General features: G+C 41.2%; 1 protein-coding gene across 5 annotated transcripts in view; it reads right to left on the bottom strand.

Moving 5' to 3' along the window:
• The window catches only part of CACNA2D4 (calcium voltage-gated channel auxiliary subunit alpha2delta 4), a 398,531-nt gene that overhangs the window by 54,656 nt on the left and 324,290 nt on the right, over positions 1–19,585 (bottom strand). For all 5 annotated transcript variants that reach the window (XM_077468886.1, XM_077468888.1, XM_077468889.1 and 2 more), the window contains 3 exons: positions 9,391–9,452; positions 8,198–8,212; positions 6,150–6,194 (listed from right to left, as the gene is read on the bottom strand). In XM_077468886.1, coding sequence (XP_077325012.1) covers positions 6,150–6,194; positions 8,198–8,212; positions 9,391–9,452 — 122 coding nt within the window. The remainder of the gene's footprint in view (positions 1–6,149; positions 6,195–8,197; positions 8,213–9,390; positions 9,453–19,585) is intronic.

Here is a 19,585-nt window from a genome sequence, read left to right as displayed (position 1 = left end):
TTTGAATAGCTTTTACATACGTGGGCGGGACTAACGTGTGTGTTCGCTTGTGAGCGCAAGCCACCGGGGACAGGGGCATTTAAAAATTTTCATAACATCGCGTCTGGGCCTCCAATGGTCATAGAGATGACCTGTGACCATTCGGTCACCGGAAATCTCTATGCTCGTCATCCGGCGGTGGGTCCCATCTCTGGGTCCCCGATGGCGCGGGAGAGCCAGAAGAAGCAATGGATGGCGGCGGATGTCCCCTCCCGTCGCCTGTAAGAACAATCAAGCGGCGGAACTGCCGCTATGATAATTTTTATGGTGCACAGAATAACAGAAAACAAGGATATCTGAATGATGCCCGTAGCTGCAGGCGTCATTCAGATATTCCCACTGAAAGTCCAGGATGTCATATGACATCCTTGGGCGGGAAGTGGATAAATACACTTTAATTCTAGAAAGGCTTGAAGCCCTATTATTTGTGGCAATGTTTTTCTTGCTGTCCATGCCTTCCTAAATATGGCACCCCCTGCCCCCCATTTTCTGTTGTGTAGTTACAGGGACAAAAAGTATAGAAAAAATTGTGCAGTGGGGCCACAAACATTAATACAAATCTGACAGGAGTTTTATCTAACGTTGGACTAGTCAAAAACATAAAAAAATTTAGCACAGAAAACTCAACTCAATGTTAAATGCTCACTTGCAATAATTTTTGAACTTTGAAAATTTGACTACTCCAGGAAGAGCCTGTTCCCTAGCACATTCTCCTACCTCCTTGCACGTTATAGCCCTCTCCTCTGCACTGGAAGTACCTAATTACTGTCTGTGCTGGCCCAGCTCTTCTGTCCCTCTCTTCACCTCTCTATATAACCTTTTAGCTTTGTAGCTGCTAGGGGAAACGTGAAGGAGAATAATATAGAGCCAGGTTTCATGAGGTTGCTGGGGGTTCCTTGATCAATGCATATTTTCTGCCTCTCAGATACGTTCCCACTGACACCACTGACTGACCTTTTTAGCTATCTGTAAGGGGGCAATTATTTCCAATGACCACAAGTGTAAGAAGCATTCTTCCCACTGATCATCAAACTAATGTGTCATGAATTGTAGATAGAATGATTTTAACAGGTGTTCCCTGAGACAGTGATTTCAAGGGTTCCTTTGTGTTGAAAGGGTTGAGAAAGGCTGCTATAGAAGGTCAGATGTCTGACAGCTCTGAGTCTGCTGGGGGCTGCTGACATCACATCCAAGATGATGGAGCCCAGCAGTCTCTGGGCTTTTTGATGTTTTTACAGGTAAATAACATGAATAAAATATGTGAAATGCATAGTCTTCTAGGACTTTTTTTGTTGCAATGAATGACTGGAGATAGAGAATCTTTAAATACTGGCCATTCAGCAGAATGGAAACTGATCACAACCTTTTTGTATTGATTTCCTTTCTTTCTGATAGTTTTAAACAGATTTCATTCATAGCCCCCGCTCTCACTGTGGTCACTGTCATCATAATGCCAACAATGCCAACAGGATAATCAGGTTAAAAGCCCACTCTCCAGCAGCTCATTCCTCCAAATCACTATGTAACACAGCTGGCTATAACGTTACCATAAATATATATATATTAGTAAGCCTTGTACACATTTATTTTTGGCTCTGTATTGCTTCAGTTAAACTGACCACACACAATAAAACCTGATCATACAATCTGCACAATCTTTAGATTTATTAAAACGATGTAATGGGGCCCACCAAAATAACCTGCTTCAATTTGTATCCAGTCAAGCAGGTCACAGCACTACTACACAGTTGTAAAGCTAATGTTTGACCAGCTTGAAGTACAACTAAATGTGCTATGTGTGCATTCAATGCAAGACTGGGAGAAAGCAGGTGTTTTTTATTGCAGAAGAGACATTGTATATCTCTTCTGCTATAAAGAGCTGCCTGCTTGCAGTTATTAGTTAGCTTCAGTTCTGCTTTAAAGTCATTCCCTAACAAAGAATTAATTAAATAAGTATTGGTAGAGCGCCAAACCTCAATATAGAGGTCTCCAATTCAATAAGAGAGGCAGCTCTGTATAGATCGATGGGCCCAGATGAATTCTCAAGATGTTAGCAATAGGTGAAGTGTAGAGTAGAGAGCAATACTAGTTAAAAGTCTAGGTAAGTTCATTTATTACAATAGTAACAGTAAGTACCGTATATACTCGAGTATAGGCCGACCCGAATATAAGCCGAGGCCCCCAATTTACCCCCAAAAAAACTGGCAAACTTATTGACTCGTGTATAAGCCGAGGGTGAGACATGCCTGTCCATCCCTGTGTGTGTGTCCGTCCATCCCTGTGTGTCCGTCCATCCCTGTGTGTCCGTCCATCCCTGTGTGTCCGTCCATCCATCCCTGTGTGTGTGTGTGTCCATCCATCCATCCATCCCTGTGTGTGTGTGTCTCCATCCATCCATCCCTGTGTGTGTGTGTCTCCATCCATCCATCCATCCCTGTGTGTGTGTGTCTCCATCCATCCATCCCTGTGTGTGTGTGTCTCCATCCATCCATCCATCCCTGTGTGTGTGTGTATCCATCCATCCCTGTGTGTGTGTGTGTCTCCATCCATCCGTGTGTGTGTGTGTGTGTGTGTGTGTGTGTGTGTGTCCAGCCTACCTGTGTCCCGAGCCTTTGTCCCGAGCCTCCGTCCCGTGCCTTGCCTCCTTGCCTCCGTCCCGTGCCGTGCCTTGCCTCCGTCCCGTGTCGTGCCTTGCCTTGCCTCCGTCCCGTCCCGTCCCGTGCCGTGCCTTGCCTTGCCTCCGTCCCGTGCCCTCTTCGTCGGCGCCTCGGCGGCCATTGTAAAATTCAAAAGCCGCGCCTCCGCCTTCGCCTGTGATAGGCGGAACACTGAATTTCCCAGCAGCCTGTGTTCCGCCTATCACGGACATCGTATCATCCTCGTCCGTAGTACGAGGATGAGACGATGTCCGTGATAGGCGGAACACAGGCTGCTGGGAAATTCAGTGTTCCGCCTATCACAGGCGAAGGCGGAGCCGGAGGCGCGGCTTTTGAATTATAGAATGGCCGCTGTCTGTCTGCTCGACACGCTGATCGAGCGGGCAGACAGCGATGACTCGAGTATAAGCCGAGGGGGGCACTTTCAGCCTCAAAAAAGAGGCTGAAAATCTCGGCTTATACTCGAGTATATACGGTAGTCAAAATATTTTGGGGAATTCACTAATTCCCCTTCATCGGGGCTTATAGAAATACAGCGAAGCTTGGCCAAAATGGTTATCTTGAAAACCTGTGCCAACTACAGTCCAATTTCACTTCTTATTACAGACTTAAAACTGTTTATAAAGATATTGACAATAAGACTTCTTCCCTATTTATAAAGAATTATCCATGTGGACCAGTCAGATTTTGTACCTGGCAGAGAAGCGAGGGATAATACTACTAGAGCCCTTAATGTTATACATCTCTGCAACTCTATCAAACTTCCTGCAATGCTTCTCTCCACAGATGCCGAGAAAGCATTTGATAGGGTGAGATGGAGATTTATGAGGAATACCCTTCAATATATAGGAATTGGGACAAATGCAATGAGATGGATAGAAGCCCTATACCTAATAGCAGCAGTCAAAACTAACTGGGTGTTATCTGTCAATTTTACATTGGCAAACGATAAGCGCCAGGGTTGTCCATTACCACCACTTCTTTTTATACTAACATTGAAACCTCTGTTGAGACGTATTAAATGTAAACCAGATATATCAGGTGTACAGGTTGGGAAGACATCCCATAAAGTAGCTGCATTTGGAGAAAACATACTGTTTTTTATTACCAACCAAGAAATATCTTTACCAAACTTGATCAGAGAATTCGATTGTTACTCACAACTATCAAACTATAAAATGAATCTAGCAAAATCTGAGGCAATGAATCTAACAATCTAAGAAGCTAGAATTCCTGTTTTAGAACTCAATTTCCCATATAATTGGGCATTGGAAAGACTTAATTATCTGTGAATATACCTCACACGCTCTATAACAAACACGCTCCAATATACTTTCCCCCAATTGCTTGCTAATATTAAGAATGACCTTAGGTGATGGCGAAACTTGACACATATGTGGTTTGGGAAAAATTGTATTCTAAAAATGAATGTACTGCCCTAGGAATGACCTTAGGCAATGGCGAAACTTTACACATACGTGGTTTGGGAAAAATTGTATTCTAAAAATGAATGTACTGCCCTGGTTACTGCATCTTTCCCAAACTCTTCCTGTGACAGTTCCAATCAATTTTTTAAGACAAATTAGGAGAGAGTTTATACAATTTCTATGGGCTGATTGCCCACCTAGGATCAAAGCAGATATACTTATTTCTCATGCCAAAAAAGAGTGGGAGTAAAGGATTCCCAGATCCAATTCGATACTACCAGGCAGTACATCTAGCCTGAATTCTGGATTGGTGTAATCTTATGAGAGTAAAGAACTGGATACCTATAAAACAATCTATCATGCCCATCCATCTCAAGGCAATCCCGTGGTTGAGCAAAAATTTTCAAACCAAGTAGGGGAACACCCTATTATAGGCACAACATATAAAATTGCCCATTCGATCAAACCGAGAATAATAAATTATCTACAGATGACAAATATGACACCAATGATTGGGAACCCAGACTTTCTACCAGGGATATCGGATCCTAAACTCCTCCAATTTATTAAAATCAACAGGTTTCGAATACAAGATTTTAGGTACCCGGGAGGATGGAAATCTATAACTGATATCCAATTAATGCTTACACCAGCCCTCCCACTGTGGCAGGCAACTTAATAAGGACAATACCTTAGGTCATTATCATTTGACCCAATGACAGCAGACATGCCCATTACTTTTGAGCAACTATGTATGTCTGGACAAACTAGTAGGCGGTGTCTTTCCAGGGCATATGCAGAATTGACTGCACCTTCAGAAAATTACACCCCACCTTATATTGGTGCATGGGAAAGAGACTTAAACACAGCAGTCTCCACCGAACAGAGATATTTTATGTTCTATTTTGTACATAAATCATCCATATCCTCTAGAATACAAGAATAAGGATATAATTTGATGACTAGGTGGTACAGATCACAATAGAAACTGCATTGTATGTTTCCAAATGCAGACCCTGCCTGCTGGCATTGTGGAAAAGATAGGGGAACACTCTTCCATATATTCTGGACATACCATGAAATACGCCCCTACTGGAAAAATGTATGTATTATAATTAAGCATCTTACTGGCCTAACACTTGACCATAATCCAGCCTGTCTATTACATCCTAGTTCTCTCTCAAAGTGTAAATATCAACAATCAGTGGTGAGGCATCTTTTGAATGCAGCTAGAGCTTGTGTGCCAACACATTGGAAATCCCCAACCCCTCCTACGATAGGTCAATGGATCAGAGCGGTAAATTAAATCATGAGAATGGAGGAACTTACAGCATTTCTAAATTAGCAAGAAGCCCACTTCTGTAAAACGTGGTCGCACTGGACCAATTTTACTTTTCTAAGTTAGATAGAACAAAAGGTAACGGACTTTAAAACATTTTTGGTTGACTGGGTAAAGGAAATTGTTTAATTGTTACTTAGGATATATAGTCTGTTTTTTGATTATATGTATTGCATTGAGCCTGGGAAATTGAATAAAGATAAAAAAAAAAATGAGAACAAAGGGACAATTGTTTTCGTTCTAAGGCTCATTCAGGACACTAACCATAGTAATTTCCCTTTGAGATTAATAAAGTATTATGAAGAACCTATGCACAGTAACAGTCCCCTTTAAGATAACCAGTTCTGGTCCACTTTTAAACCACCATTTATCTCTATAATGTAAACCTTTATGAAGCAGATTGGTGAAATTCCCGAAATGCATTGGCTATCTGCCACACTATTCTGATTAATAAAATACACTGGACTTTCCAATACATATGTGTTGCTCTCTTTTTTACACAGAGCTGACAAAGAATTATTTGGGATGTATTCGAACACCTAATGTTGGACTCCACTAATTACATTTTAGAACCCATTTAAAGGTTTCTATCAATATATGATTTCCCAAACACTTTAATATAAATATGGTCCTTGTAGCATACGTGTTTAATGATCTGTGACTGTATAATGTCACTTATTACATTACCTCATCCTCACAGCTCATTGGACACATCCCGTCCACATCGCTACACTGCGGAGAAGATCGAGAACTTGGTCAAGTATTTCATATGCAGAATACATATATAATTATTACAATAAACTCTCACATATAATATTCTGTCCTGGTTACACACATCTGTTCTCTTGGTGACCTTGTAATAAGCACAAATCATCCGACTTATTTTTTTTAACCTTTTTTCTCTACCAAGAATAAAATACCAACTTGTAGCAATCAGTGGCGGATTTCCGGAAGCTTTTGGGGCAAAAATAGCAATTTTTTTTCTTTAAAAAGCTATGTGATCAGCAGGTCCTCAATTTACCTCTTGACCAGTGGCGGCCATTAGGGGTGCACGGGTGCTGCCCCCCCATGCATGCGTCCGGCCCCCTGATCTACATGCAGGTGCCGGACCATGGATTTCAATGGGGGTGAAGAGCTTTAGAGCTCACCCAGTTGTGTGACAATAGAGAATAAACATTCGCTATTGCCCCACTGGCCTCCTCCCGGCCAATCAGGAAGCGGGTCTTGAGACACATCACCCGATTGGCTGAAAGGACAGGCGGAGGGGAGGGAAAACACGATAGAAGACGCTGCCCGCTGCCTGTAAGAGCCTCGCCTGCCTGCAACCTAGATGGGGTAATTGCGGGGCTGGATGACCGATCTGGGAGGGGGGATGGGTTTCAGCATCCAATTCACAAAAGTGTGAACCCAGCCTAAATTAATGATATAAACATATTTATGTTTGGGAGGGTTCTACATGGAAACTGTCCAAGACTCAAAAGCCTCCCGTTTAAACAAGAGGTCAGATCCCTGGTACACCTGCCATATCTAAAGACCTCTGTGTGTGCTAAACTCTAATCTATGCTTTAACTTTGTAACTCTTCTCTTGTAAATAAACATTAAAACCTTTCCCCATGAACAGAGGTTATGAAGCTGGCCATACACTAGTAGATTATTGAACAAATGTTTGTTCAAATATTCATATGAAAATTCTCAGCACATTTGATGAACTGATTAATGTCGCTTGAAAGGACTTCAAAATTTTGTTTGCTTTGAACATTCGATTTTGTAATGAATGGACTTTCCCAAATGAAAACCACATAAAAAAAAAAAAATTAAAAATGTGTTCATTTGAGAAAAATCTTCCATCCTGTTCCCTCGAATTTTCTCATCACTGCTGTCAAAAATGAACAACGATTTGGCCTAAATGGAAAATCAAACATTGTTAAAATAAACAATTTCTTACATTATTATACTTTTCCTATAACTTCGCTCTCCTATGTACAGGACAAGGATCGCCAACTTACACCAAATTTTTAGATTCTGCAATTGGTTTTGCAATTTCTTCTCACTGGACTGAGGTTCTAACTGATTTCTTCATCTCATCAAATGAATGAGATGAAGAAATCAAACTAATGATACCACATCCCAAATTTTATAAAGTAGAATAAAGAAGGGGGGGACTGAGAGGTAACAAACCTCGGGACTTTAACGGTATCAAATGTATAAGTCAAAATACCAATGATGGAAATAGTTAAAAAACATACATTTTTATTATATTACAAAAAGATAAAAACAAAAGGAAGACAATAGTACATCCATACAACTGGATATTGGAATTATCCAAACATAGTCAAAACTATGACTATGTTTCGATAATTCCAATATTCCGTTGTATGGATGTACTATTGTCTTCCTTTTGTTTTTATCTTTTTGTAATATAATAAAAATTAATGTTTTTTTTCTATTTCCATCATTGGTATTTTGACTTATACATTTGATACCGTTAAAGTCCCGAGGATTGTTACTTCTCATTCCCCCCCTTCTTTGTTCTACTGAGGTTCTAACTTGTCTACACTTCATCCAAAATGTAAAACAAATTAGTCTTAGATATACAATTGTTTTTTTATTTTGAATTTCCGAGCTTTGAAATAAAATTATTACAACATTTAGCGAGATTTCTTCAAGAATATGAGTGAAGCAGTCACATGTAAAAATGGCAAAGCCTCAAAGAGAAAGAAGAAATTCAGACTTACATCAGTGTCGTTGGGCTGAGGAGGGAGGTCACCAGGCACCACACAAAAGATAAAGAAGAAATTAAGTGAAATGAAGAAAATCAGAGGTATACTGTTGATGAAAATTGGAAGAACTTTATATTCTACAAGTAGTAATGGGAAGTAATGCTGGGTACCCACAGGAAGATTTTTTTTCATTCAACCTAGCAGGCTGAATGGAAGAAAAACCTACAGACTGCCCTCCCCAACCCTCCCACCGCCATAACACAGTGATCGCTGCAACAGCGGATTGGATGTTGGTTTTCTAGCATGCTCGTTCGATAGAAGCCAGTCATGAGACAGGCTTCTGTTGGACCAGGTCAAAATTCAACCGGTTCCTGCCAAAACAACCGTTTCAGCCTATGTGTACACAGCTGGATTCAGAGGCGGATACATGGGGCCAATAAGTTCCCAGGGGATGCCTCTGGCCCATATGTACCATCACTTCACATATACCAATATGGTGAAAACATTTGTGGACACCTACCATTGCACTTATATGAGCTTGCTGGACATTCCTTTCCAACACCATGGCCATGAATTTAGAGTTACCCCACCACCCTCTCTGTGGCTATAATAGCCTCCACTCTTCTAGAATGACTTTACACAAGAGTTTGGAGTATATCTGTGTGAATTTGGCCAATTCAACCAAGAGAGGATTTGCGAGGCTTGTCAGTGGTGTGTACCAATTAATTCCAAGGGTGTTCAGTAGGGTTGAGGCCAGAGCTCTGTCCAGGACACTTGAGTTCCTTCACATCAAACTGTTCAAACCGTGTCTTTATAGAACTGGATTTGCATGCATGGGTACGTGCATACAAGAACAGAAAAGTTACCACAAAATTGGAAGAGCACAATTGTCTAAAATGCCTTGTACGCTGTAGGATTAATAGAAACCCTTGACTAGAAATCCTGAATCCTGTCATTCAAAGGGTGTCCACATACTTGGGACCATATAATGCAAAGCTGATGAACCATCATGGTCCCCTCTGCTTTCTTTCCTATAATTGCCTGTTACCATGTAACCATTCACACATACTGGAATATTGCATGAAACAACTGTTAATCCCTCATTTCAATGAGTCATAATTTACATATTTAGACTGTAAATTGTAGACTCATGTTGGGAAAGCCAAAGAAGCAAAAGACCAAATGCATACACAGTCCTTTTCACTGACCTGTCGTGTCACCTCCCAGAAAATATTCCGCAGCATGGAGAGCTTCATCTGAACTCCAACGGCTGTGAAGACAACAGAAAAAAATTAGCAAAGACTGTGCGCGATATATATTTCATCATGCTTTTTTTTTGTTTTTTTATTTGGCAATGAAATATCCTTATTGACTACATTGAAGTAACTGCTACTTTTAAAAGTAAAATACATTTAGCGCTAAGTAGATTTATAGCCTTTGCAGCTAATGAGGAATATATTTCACTGAAAGATTTGTGCCCGGAGTTCAGCTTTAAATTTATTGTGGAGTAAAGCAATACATGCAGGTAACTGGGACCCAAAGGGTGTCTCTATTTATACTCTGGTATCAATGTACAAGTTATGGGGGACCCCATGTGGTAGGTCTGTCATTGTTTTAGGGCCGTACTGTCTGAAATTCTCAATAAAACTCTAATGTTGACAAGCTGTGATCCCAAAATTAAAGGTATACTTAAAAAAAAAAAATAATAATAATTATTATTTTATGAAGTGTTGAAGGGTTTTTATTGCTGTGTCCCGCTGGGGAGATTCACCCTTTCTATTCAGGTGAACATTGTAACTGGTTACTGGGTTAGAAATTATTCAAAATTATAAATACAGTACTTTTTATTTATTTATTAGGTTTTGGATATGCTTTGATAAAAGCCTACACACATATGCACATTTAACAGCTGGTATGTGAGCAATCCCATATAATACAATTTTAAAGCTAACCAGATATCAAAGACACAACTAATGCAGCTCTTTATTCAATAATCCATTATTAAATGTATTTTAAAAACAAACTGTGCAAGCACCATAATATGACCTGGTATCAACCTCTTGCAGTCCCTGTACAGCAGAGCTCAGACTGGAAGAGGGGGGGGGGGGCGGCACAAGTAGCCAATCATTTGGGCTGCATTTGTCATATGTTAACAAAGAACATGCTGATCGAAGTAGAGAGCAGAGTGATAGAGAGAGCTGAGCTCATCCGTCTGCTGCCTTATCCTTCACTGTTCATTCACAGGTTGGAGTAGGGACAAGACCCCGTAAGTGCTACTGAACTTCAGCAGAGAAAAATCAGGCTCTGCAAGACTGGTCTTGGCTGTATGGCAGAGCTGTGTACATCTTAGGACTGGATGAACAGAAATAGGTTTCCTTTGACAGGTAAAATCTCCTATATATGTATTTCATCTGTGTATTTAGCTTTTTACCTGGAGTTCAGCTTTAAATAAATCATCTGTTTTTTTTAATAAACAGAAACATCCAAAACACAGACCGCGCACATGTCTGTAAAGGACCCCATAGAGAAGAAAGTTTGTGTGCAATTATTACAATCCAATTTCTGCACCCCTTCATCTCTCTGACCCCAGACAGCTGCCTGTTGTGGCACACACATCAAAGATTAAGACTCTGATCTCCCTCACAGCTATTATTTCTTTTGTCTTGGATTCTGTCCAAACCTCCTCCCTGTAGAGAACTTCAGAATAACAGTCCTGGAACACAGAATCTCTTTATCCATCCTGTTCAACACGGGACACCTTGTCAGCCTACGTGTGGCACTAATTAATACTCACTTCAATGTACTGCCTAGAGGGGAGAGGGTTCTCTTCTCCCCTCCAGAGCTATATATGGAAAATATTAAATATGTTATTGAATCAAATCACACAAAGTCATGTGACACTGGATGAAGAATCTCTCCGCAATACATTCACCATCAAAATCAATATGTCAGAGATCCCAAAAGAAAACTTAAATGAGAATAAGGCTTGCCATACACTAGTAGATCCTCAACAATAAAATTCATATAAAAAGTCTCATGAGTACATTCAATGATGAACGTCATTCAAAAGTACTTCAAATTCATTTACGATTCATATTCAATTTTGGAGTGAATGGACTCCCAAACAAAAAAGCCATTTTGTTCATTCGAGAAAATTTTATATCCTGCTCCTTCGAATTTTATTGTAACTGTGGTCGAAAAGTAATGTTAGTTTGATACCTCGTATGATTAGACTTTAGCCCAGGTTCATACTGATGGGGGTTTGAAATTTCAAACCGGCCTTGCAGTCCGACTTCGGGGGCTATTTCACAGAATCTGTGCGGATCCATGCACAGATGTCTTTTCAAATCGCCCCCCGAAGTCACGAAAATATTAGTACATTAACTACTTTTGGGAATCGGTGCAGTGCAACAAAGTCGGTGTGGCACTGATTAAGATGGTTCTATTGCAATAGCCACTGATTTGGCATGCAATTTGACATGTCAAATCGCATGCCAAATCAGAGCAATGTGAACGCAGGCTTAATGAATAGAGTCTATGACCAATCAGAGCCTGTGGCTCGATTAAAGGTACCTCTCTGATCTTCTTGGATCAAGGCTGGGTTTACATACTCCCGATGCAGTAACGCACATTTTTTTCATGCACTGAGATAAGGCAGCCCTTTCAAATGAATGAGCTGATGATTTCTGTACAGGCCACATCAAGGGTAGGAGTGTTCCGTTGACAAACATTGACATGCATTTCTGTTGCACTGCATAAAAATTAAGCATGCCTAAAATTTTCCTTGATGCACACCAACACAACTGTTTGTGTCTGACACAAACTCATGGACAGCAATGGTTTTTAGAGTGACATTTAATCTTGGGGCCTCAGAGTCATATGTGGGTATTATCTAGAGTGCTCTGCATGCAACTGCAGCCTGCTGAGAAATGCCAATTTCTCCAAACTGACATCCACCCATCAAGGCATTCTGATAATTGCACATCTCCTCCCTAGGGCCAGCTCAGTGCTTGTAGGTCTGAAGGCTCTTGAGTACTGAGGCAGGGTACTATGATCATTTCAGAAGGTTATGTACAGCACCCTGCCAACCCCACAGAAGTCAGTAATGAAAACAGAAAGATATCATTTTAAATTTCTATTAGCATGTTGATGAGGGAAATCAAAACACAAGCAAATTCAAATTTAAAGTTTTGAACCGCCTGCTGCCCAGTGTACTTATACAAATGTCCTGGGCAGCAAGCGCTTTTACCAGGAGCTGCAGCCATGATCCTGGTACCAATTATTAAAGCCGGTGATCAGCTTTCTTTTAACAGTGATTTGCGCAGTTACTTCTGGTTTCAGAGCTGTTTTGACCTGGCCATTACAGCCAGGAAAGCAGATGATCAAACACAATCCATTGTCTTGGAGGAGTCTAATAGACTCCTGATGTCTCCATAAAGAGTATCTGTCACTGCCTAAAGCTATCACAGGAGAGCTTGTTCACCTCTTGTGATAGCAATAAATGGAAAAAAAAAATAAAGGAAAAAAAAGTGTAACAAAATGAAATTAAATAAATACACATCATTTTTTTTCAGCACCCCTGCCCCCCCTACTTACACGTAAATACGCACATAGGTCCAACACACGTATTTAAACAATGATTGCACCACAAATATGAGGTATTGTCGTTGCAGTGACAGCAATAATTCTCATGACTCTAAACTGATAAGGCTTTTAAAGCATTGCCTATGGCTAATTTTAGCTACCGTCATTTGTTGCCATTTCACAGGTGTGCGCAATTTTAAATCTTGACATGTTTGGTATCTATTTACTCAACGCAACATAATCTTTTATATTTTACCAAAAATTGGGTATTTCATCGTGTTGGGGCGTTTTAAATAATTTTTTATCAAAACATACAGACTTTAACATGCATGTGAAAAATGCCAAAATTGCCCTGATAGGCAAGCGTTTAAAGAACAGCTCCAGTCTCCTCCCAAAATAGGGACTTTTTTTAATATAAGGAGACTTACCTTTCCAGGGATCCATTGATGTCCTCACCTGACCCGATTCTTTATTCGGCTTTGGGTGCCGGCGGTGGCATGTTAACCTAGGCTCCTCCCCCCCCCTCCAATGCCACATTTGCCATTTTTTGTGAGGGAGCGGGTTTTTTCAGGTACCTGGTCCCACTTCCGTTTAGGTAAGGGATGTAAGGGCACCTACATCTTAGGTAAGGGAGTTGTGCTGCGCTTTGAGAATGGTCCTGTAGTCTTTTGGGACCTGTGATGTGTCCCAGAAGGCAGCGGAGAGGAAGGAAGAGGGGCCAAACATCCCTGCGGTAATCTGACCGGAAGTGGGAGCGGGTACCTGTCAAAACCATAAATGTATATATATCAATGTGATAGTGATGCTCAGTATGTGACTCCTGAATAACACATATAACAATAATTTTACTAAAATGATAAACAATAGTAAAGTGCAAGTGCCAACATAAAAATTGCCAAATATTAAATAAAAAATGTGCACATATCAAACGTAAAGTCCATAAAATGCTTTTCATACACTGTGCACCCAAAAAGTCTCTTGCAATGAACCGTGCTCCACACGTCAATACACAGTGTATCTCCACTCCATTAACCTGTGTCCTATTCAGCAGGTGCAGTGCAAGCTCACCTCCATCTTAGACCCACAAGGGGTCAGATACGCTTAGATAAGGTAATATCTGATAACAAACAAAAGGCTTCCAAAAGCAGTGCCATCATATTGATATATATACATTTATGGAGGCTGTGGGAACACATAGGTGATAGCAGCAGCCTACTTTATTTTTACTACTAGGTGGCAGCGCGCAATCAATCTGATTGATTTTTTTACCTGTCAAAACCAGTTACCAGTCTCCCACAAAAAGTGTCAAATGTAATAATAGAGTGGGGGAGGAGGCAAACAAGCTGAGCTTCACCCAAAAGTAAAAGTTTTGCTTGTTTGCCTCCTACCCCCTTCCTCTTTAACAATTGTCACTTTTTCCCAGATAGGCTAAGATGTTGGCGCCTTGATCTGAAGCCCATTTAAGAATTGGCCCCTGGGAGGACAGCGCTGGATCCCTGAACAGGTGAGTGTCCTTATATTGAGAGTCAGCTGCTGACTTTTAATTTTTTTTTTTTTTTGGGGGGGGGGGGGGGGGGAGCCTTGAGCTCCTCTTTAAGGGCTAACAGGTTCACATTATTGCCATCCTTTGAAAAATCCAGTGTTACAATTGCAAATGAAACTTTGAGGGGTTAATTAAGATTGCTACATGGAATAATATTTTCAGTGTGCTGAATCAGGTCTGATACCTGTAATCCTTCCATAGTGAAGTCCTTCTTCGTGTAGCTGTTCTCCATCTGACAAATTTCTGCTAATTTAATAACGCTGATTACATGATAGGCTGATTATAAGATGCGCTAATTACACAACCGACAGTCAATAAGATTGATGACAACATATTTATCTAGATCCTCATGATATGAGACAGATGCAGCGCTCCTCAGCTATCTCATTTTTTAACAGTTATGACATTTACAGCACAACCACCTATTAAAGCCGAACTCCAGCCAAAACTTGTTCTCACCCTTCCACACTAAAAAAATGAATAATGTTTTTGGATGGAGTTGAGCTTTCTAAAAACAAATCTTGTTGTAAATAAGACAAATGTAATGCAGCCATTTTTTCCTGTTAAAATGCAGAGCTGTGCCTATTCTTTTCCATTGACATCGTCCAGCTCCCCCTGAATTCTGAAGGACAGTAAACTGGTCCTTTGTTTAGAAAATTTGAGAGATCCTGATCTAAATGGTCATGAAAGTTTTACAAATATAAGCAGAAGCGTTCCCTGATTCCAAGCCCTGCCCACAGTAATTCTCAGACTGGAAGGCCGCAATGGCACGAATTTGTGACAAGAGTCTGCAGTCCCGATCAAAACTAACGTTGGCTCAAGTGAACTCTACATGTTTCCTGCACAGAATTAGAAGTGCATTGATTGTTCTGGATACTTGCACTTGCACTATAAGCAAAAAATATTTCTGTTTGCCAACAAGTGATTTTTCATCCAAGTTATAAATAAATATATCAGCAGCGGTTTGATCCCTGAGCTGTTTTATTTGTAACATTTGTGGTCTTACTGGTGACTGTTAGTCATTTTCTGGTCCTGCTCTGGATGTTAGAGGTGGGTGGTTGATGCCATTGTGCGCACAGATGGGGAGTCAGAGCTGGAGATGGTAATTACAGAGGGGGTGACAGTCTGAAGGTTATAATATCCAATACACACCAGCAAACAATAGAGACAACGACAAACACTGCGACAAAGAAGGCAGAACAGATAAAAGGAACTCGGATAATAAGAGAGAATGCAGACAAGAGCGGCAGATTAACCGCTACAGAGATACAGAAGATCAGACAGAGTGTAAGGAGAAAGAGAGGAAGGAGAAAGAAGGAAAGAACGAAAGAAAGAAAGAAAGAAAGAAAGAAAGAAGAACACAGACAACAAGAGCGGCAGATTACCCATAACAGAGATACAGAAGATCAGACACAGAGTGCCAACAGCCGATTCAATCCTGTCTGCCAAAAACAGACAGATGGGGATCCGTTCCATGTCTGCTGGCGGATCAGATCTGATGGCAGTTGGGTGTAAACGGACAGGTGGCTTGTTTACATCCAACTGCCCATAGGGGATGCATAAGCAGAGCAGACACAGAGTGGACACAAACCAGCCATCAGTCTGCTCAGTGAAGCCCACCCCATGTGTAAGTAGCTCTATTAAAAATTCTTCCTCTTCCTCTGAGCCCTGATATGGCCAAAGACATAGAAAGCATGAGGGGTCTGACTGAAATCATGAGTTGCATCATGTTATATGACCAGCATTCTCCACATGGTACTATACATTCAGGGCTGCTGTTAGAAATCACAGGGCCCCCTACAACTTACCTGACAGGGCCCCATACCCTGTCCGAAAGTGACTGACATAGATTTATCAGTCCCTTTCTCTGAAGCCTCAGCGGCACAGATGAATGAATAGAAGTGGTCTGAGGTTTCCTGCTCATTCACAAACTGTAGCATTGTAAACACCATTTCCTATGCTTCAGTGATGAATGGAAACAGGAGTGATTGGTACCGATCCCTCACTGTGTTTTTTAGGAAAGGAAGGGGCCAGTAAATGACCGGTATATTTATGGCCTCTTACCCTGCTCTCCATCATGAAACATCCCCCTGTGTGCCCGCAGCAGCTACCAGCGAGAGAGGAGAGGAGAAAAGCCAGAGGGGCTACAGTGGAAAGGGGCACACAGGGGTTCAGACACAGTAGCGGCTGGTGGTATATTGGTATATTTTTTTTTGAGGGGGCAAACAATCCACCAGACGGCACCCCCCGTCGGTCAGGTCACAAGCACCCCCCCGGTCAGTAACCAGCCCCCCACTTACCCCATCTAGGTCGCTGGCAGTAGCGCTTCCTCCGAGCGGCGCATCCTCCTCCTGGGGCTTCACGGCGGATTCTTTTGCGTTTCCTCCCTCCTCCTCAGCGGCCAATAGGATTGCTTCTCCTCTCATGCAATCTGGTAAATCAGGAAGACAATAGCAAATATTATTTTGCTATTGTCACACAACTGGGTGGGGCTCAGGGCGCAGCCTTTTTTGAAGCCTATTAGAGCCTCTGGCTTTAATCACGTGCTTCTAAAAAAAAAAAAAAAAAAAAAAAAAAACATTGAAATCCATGTGTGCAGCTCCCCCCATGAAGATCAGGGGGCCAGATGCATGGACTAGGGGATTGGGGGGCAGCACCCCTGCGCCCTGCATTAGGGGCCACCACTGTCCAGACAGCAGGTGGAAGGGGCGCATGTGCTAGAAATTTTGTTTGCACAAAATTTTTGTCTGTTTGCAAGTTCTGGTGCAAACCGAACCGGGGGGGGGGGGGGGGGGGTGTTCGGCTCTTCCCTACTGCAAGCGCTGCAGAAGGAAGCAGAAGAGGATCAGTATTTTCAATAAAACAGTACAACCGGACCTCCTGCTCAATGGGTGCCTGGGCCCCCCTTTTGAACTGATGGGGCCCAGCCCAGTACAAAAGGGCTGGCTGTATTTACTTATCCATGGCCCTGTATACATTTATCAAGGTACATGTGTTATATGGCTGCTTAATGTTAATAGAATATTCCTACTCCAGTGAATTTACACTTTAAAGTCCTGTTTTGTAATATATCCTGTATGCTTATTAGGGGGGAGAGAGAGAAATAAAGAGAAGGCGATGAAGTGATAGAAAGAGGATAAGGGAGATTTAAGAAAATTGAGTCGAATAGAGAAAAAGAAGGTAAAAGAGAAAGAGATGGTCAGGTGAGAAGAAAAAGAAAAATAAGAGGGAGAGAAAGACACAGGAAGAGAGGAAGCGACACAGACAGTAAGGAAGGACAGGGAGAAAGAAGGGACGAGACAGAGAAAAAAAGTGCCAGATCAAGAGAAATAACAAATTACCAAAAATCGAAATGTCACCAATGGACTGTCCCTGTTTTTAAGAAAAATCAAATACATTTCATATTTTATTTACACTGGCTGGGCAGCTAAGTGCTACTCATAGCGCCTCCACTTCCAGCTGAGAAGTCCGCAGTGCCCATCAGTTGTTGTGAGTGACAGTTTGTCTGCTGTGCGCAGGGAGGAATCTTTTTTTCAAAAAGCTCCGGAAACTTTTAAAGGGTCAGTCCATCCAAAAGTGATAGTACATAATTCATGGTGGTATATCCACCTACGTTTCTAGAAAGAAAAAGAACTGCGCTAGCCACAAAATACCCAATATGATTAGGGTATATGAAAGTGCCAGACCCGCACTGCGGGTTTTAGTATCTAGTGTCTCAAAAGACCACCTCCAAGCGTGGTATATACCATATACAGATAAGTGCAATTGAATTCAAAAAACAAAAAATAAATGTGTATCAATAATGTGAATTCCCCGAGCTCAATATATGTGTATCAAACTCTGTGTATAAACCCCTAAACCATAAAGGTAAGAATATAAAGCATATATATTCACTATTAAGCATAAATGACCTATCGAAAAAATAATAAATCTGTGTTCAAAAACACTCTATGTAATGTCCATACAGTCATATATCAAAAATTGAAAAATTAAATTAAAATAAAAATAAAAATAAAAAGTAAATGTCCATATAGTGAATGAACACCAGTGGTACAAAACTTCAAATGAGGTACGGCAGTAAAGAAAAGTTCCAAACGGCTAAACTCCAAATACACGAATTGAAAATCTTCTCCAAAGATGTGGTGTGCTTATCCCATCACCGAAATGAATGAATCAGCTCCTTACCAGATCCAGACGACCCCCCGTTACAGAGGGTCACCACAAGCTGTAGCAGTCAAAAGGGTGTCCGGATAGTGCCTCCTCCTCAGATGGTCACGAATCGAACACGACTTGGGGTGACGTCGACAGGGCGGTGCGAACGTGTCGACGTCACCCCAAGTCGTGTTCGTTCTTTGTGGACCAGGAAGGACGGGTTGGTCTTTGCGTTGGCGTGTATCCGGCCGGTGCACGTCTTTGTTTTGAACCTGCTTTTAAAGTCTTTTATGTAAGTGTTTACGTTCGCTTTTAAGAATTAAAGTCATTTGGTTTTACACTATCTGGAGCCTATGTTTTCCCTTATGTGACACCACGTCGAGTTGGGAGTGAGTAACAGCCATAACCCCATCGCGTGGAAGATTCGTGACCATCTGAGGAGGAGGCACTATCCGGACACCCTTTTGACTGCTACAGCTTGTGGTGACCCTCTGTAACGGGGGGTCGTCTGGATCTGGTAAGGAGCTGATTCATTCATTTCGGTGATGGGATAAGCACACCACATCTTTGGAGAAGATTTTCAATTCGTGTATTTGGAGTTTAGCCGTTTGGAACTTTTCTTTACTGCCGTACCTCATTTGAAGTTTTGTACCACTGGTGTTCATTCACTATATGGACATTTACTTTTTATTTTTATTTTTATTTTAATTTAATTTTTCAATTTTTGATATATGACTGTATGGACATTACATAGAGTGTTTTTGAACACAGATTTATTATTTTTTCGATAGGTCATTTATGCTTAATAGTGAATATATATGCTTTATATTCTTACCTTTATGGTTTAGGGGTTTATACACAGAGTTTGATACACATATATTGAGCTCGGGGAATTCACATTATTGATACACATTTATTTTTTGTTTTTTGAATTCAATTGCACTTATCTGTATATGGTATATACCACGCTTGGAGGTGGTCTTTTGAGACACTAGATACTAAAACCCGCAGTGCGGGTCTGGCACTTTCATATACCCTAATCATATTGGGTATTTTGTGGCTAGCGCAGTTCTTTTTCTTTCTATTTCTGTTTGGTGTATTTTTGGTATACATTTGAATTGCAG

Source organism: Lithobates pipiens, unplaced genomic scaffold (assembly GCF_037356315.1).
Source record: "Lithobates pipiens isolate NorthernLeopardFrog02 unplaced genomic scaffold, aLitPip1_a1.2 Scaffold_8, whole genome shotgun sequence".
Taxonomy (NCBI): Eukaryota; Metazoa; Chordata; class Amphibia; order Anura; family Ranidae; genus Lithobates; species Lithobates pipiens.
This window is presented reverse-complemented; position numbering and strand designations above follow the sequence as displayed.